Below are 13847 nucleotides of genomic sequence, written 5' to 3'. Positions count from 1 at the left end.
TGGTTTTGTTTTCTCTCACATTCATTTTTTTAAAATCTTACTTTTTCCCTGTCTGAATATGAATCCTGGTGAACCTAGGCCTCCAATGACTCAGGAATCCTTTTGGTCAGAGGTTCTAAGTTAACCTGCATCTTTTTCTGTACCAAAAAGTATAGATTTCTTTAAGATTTCTATATTTAATGAGTACTTATTGGAGGTATGAACACCCATGCTTTTTATAGTGGTGTTGTGGAAACATTTGTATTGTTGTTGAATGTTTTCTTTTACTCTGTGTCTTTATTGTATTTGTTCTTCCTTGAAAATCAATAAAAATATTATTATTATTATTATTATTATTATTATTATTATTTATTTATTTATTTATATAGCACCATCAATGTACATGGTGCTGTACAGAGTAAAACAGTAAATAGCAAACAAACTGAAATGAACTAATCACCCATCCCTATGTCCTAAAGGCCTCCACCTAGCCTGTGACCATTGAGACCTAGATGGTACACTCACTGCACCCTACTTTACTTACTAGAGGGAGAGAGGTGAGGATCCCATCTAGACTTGGAGGGGTGCTATTTACAAGGAATGCAGGTGCTTGGTTACTTTTGCTTATACATGATGCATCTGAGGCATCTTGGAATCACAGAAATGGTATTTTTTATGAAATCTTGTTTTAGACAATTGTTATTTTAAAATAATAATAATAATCAGATACTACTACATCTATAATCAGCTTTTCTTCATCCATAACTGTTCAAAATCTGAAGCCTATCAAGTGCTTGTCTTGTGAATACTAAACCTTCCTACCCAATATTGTTCTTTACACCTCTCTGTCCCTTAACTTGCCACTCTCAATGTAGATAGCTTCTCTCTTCAAGAGCAACAGCTGCTGACTGTGGCAGCCCTTGTCAGAGACATTATCCAGTGTGTGAGAGGAATTGAGGAGGGATAAGAGCAGGCAGATGGAAGGGATAGAAAACAGTGAGAAGGCAGAACTAAAATTGCAACTGCCCTCTCTTATCATCAGTCCATTCTCTCTCTTTTTAAATCTTTCTTTCATCCTTTCTCTGGATAAAACAACATTTCAATCAGTTTTACTAAGAGACTTACTACATTAAAAAAAAAGAAAAAGAAAAAACCCACTGCCTTAAGCAGGGCTTTCTGCTTCCGTGTTTGTTCTGGGATTGTAATCGGCTCAATTACACCAGCGGCCACATAGTTTCAACTGAATACTTCCTATCTCTGCGTACACCATTCTGCTCAATAAAACAGCACCGTCTAATGATGGAATTATAGTGTAATGCCACCTTTACATAGGGCAGATTTTGCAGATTTTTTAAAAAAGAAAGCTGATTATCTCTGTGTTTTCTGACAGCGGGATGGGGGGGACAGCACAGGAGACACCTTGGCTGTTGATGACATCATGTAATTGACCTGCAATCTTCTGTGAGTGACCAGTGACAAGTGTGCTATAATTTGTTAATTTAGAAAAGCCCTAAGTGCTCACTGCACTTGATACAGGAAGGTACCAACTGGAATTTCCTTTCCCTTCATTGGGAGAGCCTGCCTGTAGACTTCAGAGTAATACACACGTCATTCATATCTCATTTCCTTCTGATATCTATGCTTTATTCGGTGTAATGAGATCTTAACTGGTAGTCAATTGCGCCTAACATTCAGTGCCATCGTATTTTGCTTTAATGGCACCTCTGTTTCACACTGGAACATGATTGCTACTCCAGCACTCTTCTCTGCTTGTCTTTCACCCATCATTACTCCCCAACCTGATTTCTAGAGTGCTCTTTTTTCCTATAACCCAGCCTAAAATTGAGGCAGATGAGAGAATGAGGAGCTTAGCTATGCCCCCAAAACTGGCTTTTTGCCTTTATGATGTTCCCAACCACCCACTATTGTGGGTGTCCCAGTTCCCGACTGGGCCACCCCCAATAGTGAACTCAATTCTTTGAGTTCCACTCCCCATGTAGTCAAAACAGTACCATCCATGCACAAGAGGGAGGAAGCCCAAGGTTTTCAGAAATAGAAAAAGTAAACTAAAATCACTCAGATCTTAATGCCATGGTTGTGGCAGTATCTGGAGAGATGTTCAGAGCACCATCTACTGAGGAGTTTTTTAGAATTAGTTTCAATTGTTGAAGCCTGAGGAAGTGGACAAGACACTTGAATTGGTCCATCTCAGTATGTATAGGCTTAAGCCTTGCCTGATAACTTGTCTGATAAGATCTAGCACAGGGAGCTGGTCTCATTTTGGTGCCAAGTTAAGACATGGCTATTGACTGTGGCTTGGTTTTTATTTGGTTGCTAACATTATTGATGCTGATTCTATATTGTGGGTGAGTATAATGGATTGTTTTTATTGTTGAATCCTTCCCTGAGATCGATTGTTCCCATGGCTATGGCAACATTTTCAAAGTCCACCCCCCCCCCCTCCGGAAATCAAGTGCTGATGCCATACTACTGACAACCTGTTGTTTTCAGAACCTCTTCCTCTGAATGAACAATTCCCTCCTCCAAAAGGCACTCTTTGGGGGGCAGGGGAGTCTTTGTGGGTGGAGCTCCATCTCAAACCCTGAATTAACTGCCTTCACCCAAAGGAAGTTCTGAAGAAGCAAACCGATACAATGTCTATCTGATGGATACTTTTCTAGTAGAATTTTAGACGTAGAGTGAAAGGCATGCTTTGGAATGCCTTCTCATCTGTAATATTAATCCTCTTTTTCTTTATTTCTAGGTTAATATTCTACATAACTCCAACTCTAATATCATGGAATATGTAAATCATATGGTAATACAGCCACAGTTTCTCCAATCTATCCATCACCCAGAGGAAAGCCGAAACAATATTCATGGCTCAGGTATTAAGTGTACTAAGAAGATAAGAATTGCTTTGCTGGGTCAGATCAGCATTCTGTTTCTGGCTGCAGCCAGCCAAATGTCATTTGGTTTTCACAAGCAGGATGAGAAGATGATGGCTTTCCCCTGTTATTTGTCTCCAACATCTGTCATTCAGAGGACTGCTGCCTCTGCACATTACATACATCAACCTGTCATGGGGAATAGTCACTGAACAACCCATTTTCCTTTATTTTCTTTTAGTTCTGTAAAAAGTGTGAGGGAGAAGCCTCTTCTAATGCAGTAACAGAGCAGGGCAGTACCAACTAGCCCCACCCCTCATGTCACATGCAACAACTAGCACCAATCCTTGGCATTGACTTGCCCAGTGTCTGTACCTGCAGATGTACGTGCCAAGGACGGAGCTAGATGGCAGGCCTCAGTCCCAGCTCACCATTTGATAAAAAGTCTGAGTGCACGGGGCTTTAGAGTTGGTACAATTTTAGGAATATTGGGAAGATGTTCCATGCACAAAAGGCAACTCAAATGTATAACCTTGCCTCTAGGTGAAACTACTCCCCACCCCCTACCCCACTCACTCCACACAGTGGAACTACATGGAGGGACATCTGGCTGTGATGTCTTTTGTTTTTGATTTTTGTTGCCATGGCTTTCACCAGCAGAAACAATCACACTAAGATAAGACATGTGGTAAAAGTAGAACACATTATGTATGTAGGAAATTACTATAATTATAATGAATATAACAGCATATGTTTCAGCTAACATGCATATGTACCTGTATAAATGGTACAGGAAGGATATGTTAAGTCACCACATTTTTATTTCCTTTCAGTACTTCCAAGTGTGGCTACTGTTGTCATAATAACCTGTGTCAGTATCCTAGTCTTCATCATAGCTCTGGGAGTATACAGAATTCGGTCAGTTTACCATCACAGCTCAAAGGAAAATGAAAGCAGTAAAGAAAATGAAATGGACTGGGATGATTCAGCCCTAACTATCACTGTCAACCCTATGGAAGTAAGTAGCAAATTCATGTAGCCCTACACATTTGTGGGATTTGGCATTTTCAGTTGTGTCTCATACAACAGCCCTTTTCAGATTTTGGTCAGTCACTAAATGCATGGGGGCAGGGAGCAGGACTGCATCCACTTACACCATCCTTTATGTCAGCTTGTCTGGAGGCCCTTCTTCCCAACCTTGGTGTGTTCAATGGAAGTTCTGAAAGAGATATCTGTATATCACCTGTACAACAGGTGATTACTGATGGACAGACCTGCCTTGCTCCGTGCCGTTGGGCACTCACCGAGCCACCACCTTCTGGCCACCCCTGTTCAGCTCCTGGATGAGCCACCCCAACAAGTGCCTGGTAGCTGCCTGACTCCTCAGTGAGCCACCATTTTACAAAAAAATAAAAAATAAAAAATGGCAGCTCAGGTTTTTCCATAAAAATATAATGTTGTGTGAATGGTGGCCTTTACAACTGTGTACATAACATTACATTTATGGGGGGGGGGGAAACCGGTGCCATTTTTTCACAAAATGGTAGCTTGTTGAGGGGTTGGGTGAATGATGGTCCCTTGGAGACCATGCAACAGTTGAGCAAGCAGGGTTTGGTAACTGCAGCAGCTTGGCAAACAGGGTCCTGGGGGCTGAGAACCCCCCTCTCAGGGATTGTGCAACCCTACACAGCCCAGGTTCCAGTTCATATGGAGTGCCTATACACTCCTTTTAGACCTTCTGCAAACCATACAGAGCTTGGGGTTTCTGATATATCAACAATCATAAATGAGAGAACTTCCAATGGATGGAAGACAGTTTCTCAAGCCTTTTCTGCTTATTAGACAAGATTAAGGGCCAATCTATACTGATGGACATACATTTATTTTCATATGCCTGCTCCATTCTCATATAAAAAGGTGGGTGGAGGACCTGCTTCACTCTCTCTCCATGCCTTACTTCCCCCAAGTTTGTTTTTCCAGGATATTTTCTCAATCCCCCCCACCCCAATTCTGCTTCTGTTATCATAGCTTGGAAGAGGGCACAGCACATAGAGCAAAAAGCCATGGGGGATGTAGGACAGGGCAGAAGGTTCAATACCCATCTCCCACAAACTCCTTGTACTAGCAAAGCAAGACACCCTCCCACTTTTTATGTTAACAGGATGGACATAGGGATGCTGTTCCAATCACAATGTGGTTTAGTCCTTATTTACAAAGACACAAAACCTGATTATTGTCAGTAAAGATATATGTAAATATGACAGTTATTTCATATTAATGTTAAAGAGAGGACCCTTGTTTGATAATCCTGCAAGGGCATATTACATTTTCACTGCTCATAATTTTACATTTTTTCACTTTGAGTCTGATGGTTATGTATTATTGCTGTATATATACATACTGCACACATACACACACACACACACAAACACACACACACACACACACACGTAATGATTAGAAGTTCCCTGTGAATCAAGTATTGGTAGATGTCATTCATTTGGATGGCTTTACTTAATGATTTAATTGCATCCTGCAGAGAGACTTCGGTTCATATGTGATTGAATGACATCTCAATTATCTGTATAGTTGCATAGTTTCATCCTTTAGCTTTCTTCATTTTCCAATGGACATCACTTTCACTTATCACAGGATAGATATGTCTCCCTTATGCTCCAGCATATTCCTAGTCAGTTTATAGCTGCTGTCAAATGACAACTTTATATTGAAGCCTTTGATGGCAGAATTCTATTCAAGCAAAGGAGCTATCTGTTTAGGAAGCTTCAGGTTTTCTAGTTATTTCCCCATTTTCTATTTAGCATTTAAATGTACAGTAAATAAGAAGAAGTGTGTTTTCTCTTATCAGTAGCTCCTTTTTGTGTTTCTGCACTGTATAGAAATATGAAGAACCTCGTCATGTAGAAGAAGAAACTGATGAGGAGGAAGAGGATATAGAAGATGAAGATGCAACCAGTGCTGAGTCAGATGAGAGTGAAGAAGAGGAAGAAGAAGAGGAAGAGGAAGAAGCCATTGGGAATAAAGGAGACAAACAAAATGCAACCAGGCAAGATCAGCTGGAGTGGGATGATTCAACACTACCTTACTAGAAACCCTTACCTACTTCTATTGCTCCTTTTGTATACACCAATACTGTGTATTTCTGAGTCAATCCTACTGAGTCAAACCCATCTTTGGATCTATGAATTATTTGACAGGATTTAACTCCCTATTGACTACAGATGATACAGCTGCATTGCCTGAATTTGATGTAGTTGTATCAAAACTGTTCCAGATAGTTATTCTTTTCCTAGTGTATGGGTAATGGCACCAGGTAAAGCACAGGGTACAACCATTAATGTGTCACCCATAATAACACCACCAACCTGACGCCATCTATTCCTTACTTCCACTTCCATGAACCCCCTGTTACCTTCTAAATATGAATATGCAAATGTCCTGTTCACCAGTCCATAGAGGAGACAGTCCAGCTTGCTTGTAAGAGTGATTTCTGAGAGAGTCCAAACATACACAAACCCTTCTGGGTTTCATTTGACTCTATGCCTGGTTAAAAAAAACCCTCTCTAGAGGTAGACAAAGTTGTAGGTGCTTCTCCTTACAACCAAAGGGCAAAAATTGTCTTCTCATTTCCCACTTTTCTGCTTTGTGCTTAATTGCCGTCTCCAGATGGATTCAAAATACAATAAATTGTGTGTGTGTGTTTGTGCGCGTGTGCGTGCGCGTTTAGGATTGGATAATCCATTTCTCTGTTAATGTTCAAATCTTGCAGGGAAAAATTCTTGTCCAGTTCCCCTATTGAAACTCAGCTAATGCTATGTAAAATCCCATAAACTGAAACCTTTGCTTTTGATGATTTTCTGGTGCCCTCTGCCATACAGATTAAGCAGCGTTATCTCATGTGAAAAATAGGTTCAACTGAAATGTTACTTTGGCTAAGACCTGTGCTACTGATCTTCACAGAAAATCTATTCTGAGTAACCTGCGCTGTAAAGCATTACTTTGTTGCAGTATCTTGTAACAGTACTATTCCATAGCTGAGCTCGGCTGGGATTTAGACAAGTGCTATGTGTATAGTTTTAAACAAAAAATGGAGATTTGGGGAGAATTTGCCCTTCTGCATGTTAAAAAAAAGCTTAATTATTGCAGTTGGAATTGGTATCTGATATACTCGATTTACGACTAGACCCTAACAAGCAATGCTACAGGCAAAAGGGATCTCATCTCAATTCAAACCAGCATTCCTTTCTTCTAAAACCTTTATTTCAACAAAACAAAACTTCAGGAGATGATTAAACACAGAACTTAAAAAGCAAAAAGAACTAGCATAGTTTGAAAAATAGTAGTATATAGATAGTTTTGCATTTTTTTCTCCTAACCACTGTATTCCGAATATTGATAAGACATTGACAAGTCTGTGTGGTTTGTTGGATTGTTATTTTTTCCTTGACATTCTTTGTGGGTCTATAGTAATATGAATGCCAAATAGTGCAGTACCTGATGCTGTGCATGTTTTAAATATACACAAACCAGGGCATTTGATGCAGAAGCGAAGAATGTTATTTTGTAGCATCTTATTTATAATTTAATATTTTTCCTAAAGATCTTTGTGTTTGATTTTGATTTTTATCTCACCTGAGGTTTGTAGGAGTGCCATTTCATCACCTTCTGTTAAGAAAACTTCAGTGTATAAAAGCAACCCTTAAAGCAGCGGTTAGAGCAGTTTGTGGATTTAGAGGGAGAATGTTTCTGCTGCTATTTTCTTTTCTCTAGGAATATATTTTAGTTCCCAGTAAATGGTACGTAGGAAACTACCTTATACCAGGCCATATAGCCCACTGTTGTCTTCTTTGACTAGCAGTGGCTCTCCAAAGGATCTCTCAGGTAGATGACAGTTAAAAGGTTAACAGTTAACACCTGCTACCCGATCCTTTTAACTGGAGATACCATGGACTGACCTTGGGATATTCTGTGTGCAAAGCATGTGTTTCACCACTAAGCTATAAAGCCACTTATGTAAAGGGAAGAAGCAAACCATATCCTGCTACTTGGCAGCCAAAGAACAAAGCCATGAACATTCTAGGGTTCAAGGACAGGTGTGCTATTTTGAAGCCAGGTGGGGATGAAGAGAATCTGCCCGAGTAACTGCTTTTGTCTCATTAAGGCAGTTGTGCCATACTTCGAGCACTATTTATTTGTTTTGGTATTTATTTACAATATTTACATACCACTCCACATCTAGACAGATTCTGGAGTGGTGAACCATAAAAGATACAAGATGAGGTAAAAGTATAAAATGCCATGTTAAAAATTATTATTATTATTATTATTATTATTATTATTATTATTATTATTATTAATCAATTCCAATAAAAACTGTGCCTGGTCAGCCAAGGAAGGCTTCTTTAAATAAAGATGTTTCCAAGAGGCACCGGAAACAAGACGGTGTTGTCACTTGCCTGAACTTCAGAGGCAGGGAGTTCCATAGAAAGGGGGCAATCACACTGAAGGCTCTTCCCTGGGTGGACACCAATTGGGCCATAGGTCCATGTGATTACATGATTTACTCTGTTGTACAGATGCTGTCCAGCCAGTTGGGAGCCTATAGATCTTTCATATCTACGGATGAGGACTGAAACATATGAAAGCAGAAGCAACAAAAGCTGTGTTTGTGTGCGTGCGTGCGTGCGTGCATGCATGCATGTGTGAGAGAGAGAGAGAGAGAGAGAGAGAGGTTGCCCCTAATTCCTGGTAACCTATGAAAATGTCCTAAATTAAACAATTTCTATATTATAATATATCCCCATTTCCTCCTCAAATTAAGGTGGACGAAAAAAACTGTCTTTAAAATTGTTTTGTTTCTTTTAACAGGTCATGCAAAATGTTCTGTTACGATGCAAGAAATTAACTCCTATCAAATGTAAATTGGATTTAAACCTAAGTACTACACCACTTTCTCTTTCCATCATATTTTAGAGGTTCTACATGAAAAACACAGCTTCTCCTGAGATTACAAAAGCACCAATAGGATTAGTATACAATTAGCTGATTGAGAACTGCAGCAAATGCTATTAAATGCCTTCTTTCACCCTTAGTTTGCCCCTTAACAGGGGTCTTCATTCACATCATTGCAGTTTGATCCCTCTGTTGTAGAATATTAAGAATATTAACCTTCTTGCATTTCTGAGTTTGTGCTATAGAACTAAAATAGACGTGCAGTGTCCCAAGTGGAAGGCTTGTAGCTCATCCTCTGGGAAATATCCACACTCCTCTGGGAAATATCCATTTCACATAAGAATACAAAAAGTGCCATGCTGGATCAGACTGAGGGTCCATCTAGTCCAGCACTCTGTTCACACAGTGGCCAACCAGCTGTCCACTAGGGACAAACAAAGCAGGACATGGTGCAACAGCACCCTCTCACCCATGTTCCCCAGCAACTAGTGCACACAGGCTTACTGTCTAGGATTCTGGAGGTAGCACGTAACCATCAGGGCTAGTAGCCATTGACAGCTTTCTCCTCCAGGAATTTATCCAGCCAACCCCCTTTTAAAGCCATCCAAATTGGTGGCCATCACTACATTTTGTGGTAGTGAATTCCATAATTTAACTATGCACTGTGTGAAGAAGTACTCCCTTTTATTTGTCCTGAATCTCCCAGCAATCAACTTCATGGGGTGACCCCGTGTTCTAGCGTTTTGAGAGCGGGAGCAGAATGTCTCCCTATCCACATTCTTTACACCATGCATAATTTTATACACCTCTGTCCTGTCTCTCCTTGCCCTCCATTTTTCCAAGCTAAACAATCCCTGCTATTGTAATTTAGGGGAGATGCTTCAACCCTTTAATCATTTTAGTTGCCCTTTTCTGCACTTTTTCCGGCTCTATAATATCTTTTTTTTAGGTATGGGTGACCAAACATTATGCAGCAGCCAATCTGGTGCATTCAACAAGTTAACTACAGTCAATCTTTGTTTGCTCATGACTATATATATTTCATCCTGCCAGATACCAGGTTGATTTCAATAACCAAAATTAATCACACAAAATCTACAATACAACAAACAACAACATCAAACAACATGTGTTCAATATATTATTATTAATTACATTTCTATACTGAACAGTAGTCTCAGGTCTTGGTTTGTTGTTGTTGTTGTTTTACAAAAGATTTAAACCTTAAAAAGTCAGTTTAAAGCATAAGATAAAAACCATTTACATACAAATCAAGTTAAGCCACTCAACAATAAACATCTGAGGGCTAGTTAAAAGTCCTATATATGCTCTCCAGTACATGGGAGAAGAGGAAAATCTTAATTTAGTGCTGAAAGGATGACAACGTTGGTGCCAGGTGGATCTCAGTGGGGAAAGGTTTCTACAATTGGGTGGGGCACCACTGAGAAGGCCCTCTCGAGTTTCCACTTTCTAAAGGTGGCAACAAGTGTCTCATGTTCATACTTTAGACTTTCAGATTGTCTCTTTACAAAATATACATAAGTTAAAAGTTACATTGGAAGATGTCCTTATTGGAAGATGCAAACTTGTGGGCAGCATACCTTATGGTTTTCCTATGTATGGGAAGTCATACAGGGCCAAAGTGAGCAATGAATTCTGAATTCTGAGGTTCAGATGTACTGAAACAGCATGCTGGGTCCCCCAAATTATTACCATTTGGATGCACCATAACTGCATAACTGGGAATGGGGATTCCCAACTTCATGCATAGGGCCATTGAGGGGTTGTTGTTGTTGTTTTGTTTGTTTTTTACATTCAGAAGTTTGTAATCAATTAGCTTCTGTAGGCTGGACAGTCTCAAGTTAAATTGTTAAAGCCATTGGCATTGGAATACAATCCTTCCATTTTAAATGGAACAATGAATACCTCAAGGGACCATACAGGAGAGTAATCCAATGGGGGGAAATGAATGAAACTGAAAAGATAATTAAGCCAGGTTGAACACACAAGACTTATGAGAGGGCAGCACAGACAATTCCACTGTCAATTTCTACCACTGTGCATTTGAGTGAGCATTAATAATTTATATTTATTAATTATATATATTCAGTTATTAGAAACAAATCCATTCAGGTTATGCTGGTTCAATATGAAAGAACAAAGGTGAGTTGCTTTATTTTCTGAATTGTAAATATGTCCAGATTTTACATGAGTGATGATAATGATGTCAAATTCCATGCTCCCTCCAAGGTGGTTTTCCAAAATTGTGTTCTATGAACACTATAAAATCTTGCTAGAACACTTTAAAAAAAAATCTTCATCATCTACATAGTTTGCATGGCGTTTTCATGAAAATGATTAAGGGGATATATTTCATATAACGAGAAACTATTATTGTCATCTAGAATGTGTCAGCAAGGGCTGGGAATAATTTGCAAGAAGTGTGCGAAATCCACCTCTCCAGACGTTCTTACCACATTTTCAGACAGTGAGCCTCTCACTGATTCAGATTAACTTTTGAATATTTCCATTGTCATGTTCAAAGATGAGATCTTGAAGGCTAGCTTTAAACTGTTAATTGCACGTGGTTGGGTTCCAGACTGAAGAAAGTGGCCTTCATCCATTCACAGTTTCTTAGGGGAATGCAGCTTATTTATTCGGAAAAACACTCCAGTTGACCAAAGCTACTCCAGTTCCTCCTGTGATGCCCATCTGTCCTCTACTGAAACTGGCTAGCGCGTTCTTGTTTTGGGGGCTCTAAAATCTTTGTGTGCATTAGCAGAAATGTCCCTGTATGTGTAATGGAAGGCATCAGGCATGCTAAGTGCATGTCTCAATTCACAAATGCTTTGATTATGTATGCAGTGGTCAAATGTAGATATTTCATCAAGCTGGCTGACTAAAAGATAACGAGCAAATGATTCACATGGATGAAGCAATCATATTGAGGGGATATAACAAGCTGAAGTTTGTCTCTTGCTGTACAAACATTGCAGGATTTAGGAATAAACGAAAGATCAGAGTTTACAGTAGGAAGGTTGATGGCAATTGCAGGCAAGGTGTCGATTTGGGTGCTCAGAACAAAGATGTGCGGGGAGTGGGGGGAAGAGATGGTAGATCAGAGGCTTTACCAGTACAGCTTCTATAGTTAAGGCTGTTTGCTAATATTTGGCTCCAGATTTAGCTGCATTGATCAATGTAGGTCTGTAGCTTCATGTTTGTGGATCTCCACCAGATGCTGGGAACCAAGGATTTAAGGGCTGCTGGCACAACAGTTTCCAAGTAGAACCAGTCCTATTAGGGAACAATGAAGATTTTGCAAAGTTAGGTTCAGAATTGTATCTAATAATAATAATTTAATTAAAGGTACTTGCAAGTATCAACCTGGATTGTAAAATGGTCTGTAAAGCTTGTGAAAGGTTAGAGAATAGAGTTTGCAAACAGAATACAAAGTAAAACGCACACACACACACACACACACACACACACACACACACACATCTAGTATTGTTAAATTACACACATATATATTTCACCTTATATTTGACATATTTCACCTTATACTTATTCAAATGCCAAATGGATTCTAATGCCATAGGTGATTCTAATGATGAGTGGTCTATGCTTGCTGTCAGGAATAACTGCATTAACTGATTATATGAATCCTCACTACTGAAATTCATAAGATCACAATTTTAACTGCAACAAAATGCTTTTGTTTCATTTTGTTTCATGGTTTGTTTCATTATGCTAAATACACAAAAAAATGAACAAGCCTTTTGCCCACTAGGGATGGATGAATCTATCAGTTTCGCTTTCTCTTGCACTTGAACAGCTTAAATCTTAAATTCTTTCCATCTGGAATAAGAAGAAATTCATGAATTTTGGTGAATTCTTGTCCAAAACAAACAGAACTGAAATTCTCACCCATTTGCACCACAAATCCAATATGTACATGGAGAGGACATTGTGGTACCTGCTGCCATATAGCTATTAAAAATGAGGACCCTATCAGAAAATAGAGATGGCAAACCTAATTCAGTACCAAAACCAGGTTTGAATACACAGGAATTCAAATCCAGACTTTTAAGATCTAAGCTCTCAAATTGCTGGGTCTGGTTGGATAAATCTATTAGTTTGGGTTTCTTCCACATCCATTTTTTTTTTTAAAGTACATTTTTTTCATCTCAAATATGGAGAAAGTTGTGGTTTTGGTGAATTCTTATAAAAATTTAACTCAAACTAAATGTTCAACTTGCACACAGCCCTTTGTTCCTTCCTTTGCAGCAAAAGCAATTAAATCAGAAAACCTTCAGCTAACCATATGTTCTTGTTTTATGTAAACTGGGAAATGATGGTTACAAGCTGGCAGCTTCAGAACAAGTGAGAATATTAAATGAACTAGCCATGGTTTTATACCTTGGCTAGTTGTGAAGCTGGTAACCGTAGTTTCCTGGTCCAGATGAAATGGGAAACAACGTCAATTAGAGGCTTCCTGATTTGATGATTGCTCACACTGCAAAGGGAAGAGCAAAGGGACTCCATCCATGGGCAAAAGGCTCATGCGTATATCAGCTTATTAAGCTGAGATATGATTGTCTGAACTGGTCCTGCATGTAGTTGCTGATGAGATTAATTATATATGTACATGACTTGTTATCTGTTCATTGAAAATGACAATATAATGCTCATAGCACAGTTTAATTTTCATGTAGCCAATTTCGGCAGTCTAGCTTGAGGGAAAGGAACCAAGTGTAGTAAATCTTGATGTCTGCCACATGATTAACATCCCAATTTTTGTGATTAATGGTTGCTCTGCCTTTGTGAGTTGCTTTTTCTTCCCCTCCAGTGTTCTGTGTGCTGTTTTTCTGCTTCCTTGCTCAGATACTTCTGTACCAGCAACAGATGGCAAATATTCCTTGGACAGGAATAAAGGTGTCGCAGTCATTTGAAATGTGTCACTTGAAGTGTAACTAGATATTTTTTTCCTCTGTCGGTAACACAGTAGAA

General features: G+C 39.2%; 1 protein-coding gene across 1 annotated transcript in view; it reads left to right on the top strand.

Moving 5' to 3' along the window:
• CLSTN2 (calsyntenin 2) overlaps window positions 1-6555 on the top strand; it is a 491073-nt gene extending 484518 nt beyond the window's left edge. The window contains exons 15-17 of the mRNA XM_063132243.1: window positions 2744-2867; window positions 3701-3885; window positions 5765-6555. Of these exons, the coding sequence (XP_062988313.1) occupies window positions 2744-2867; window positions 3701-3885; window positions 5765-5974 (519 nt within the window). The 3' untranslated portion in view covers window positions 5975-6555. The remainder of the gene's footprint in view (window positions 1-2743; window positions 2868-3700; window positions 3886-5764) is intronic.
• The last annotated feature ends 7292 nt before the right edge of the window (window positions 6556-13847 follow it).

The sequence above is a fragment of the Elgaria multicarinata genome, chromosome 8, assembly GCF_023053635.1.
Source record: "Elgaria multicarinata webbii isolate HBS135686 ecotype San Diego chromosome 8, rElgMul1.1.pri, whole genome shotgun sequence".
Classification (NCBI taxonomy): domain Eukaryota; kingdom Metazoa; phylum Chordata; class Lepidosauria; order Squamata; family Anguidae; genus Elgaria; species Elgaria multicarinata.
This window is presented reverse-complemented; position numbering and strand designations above follow the sequence as displayed.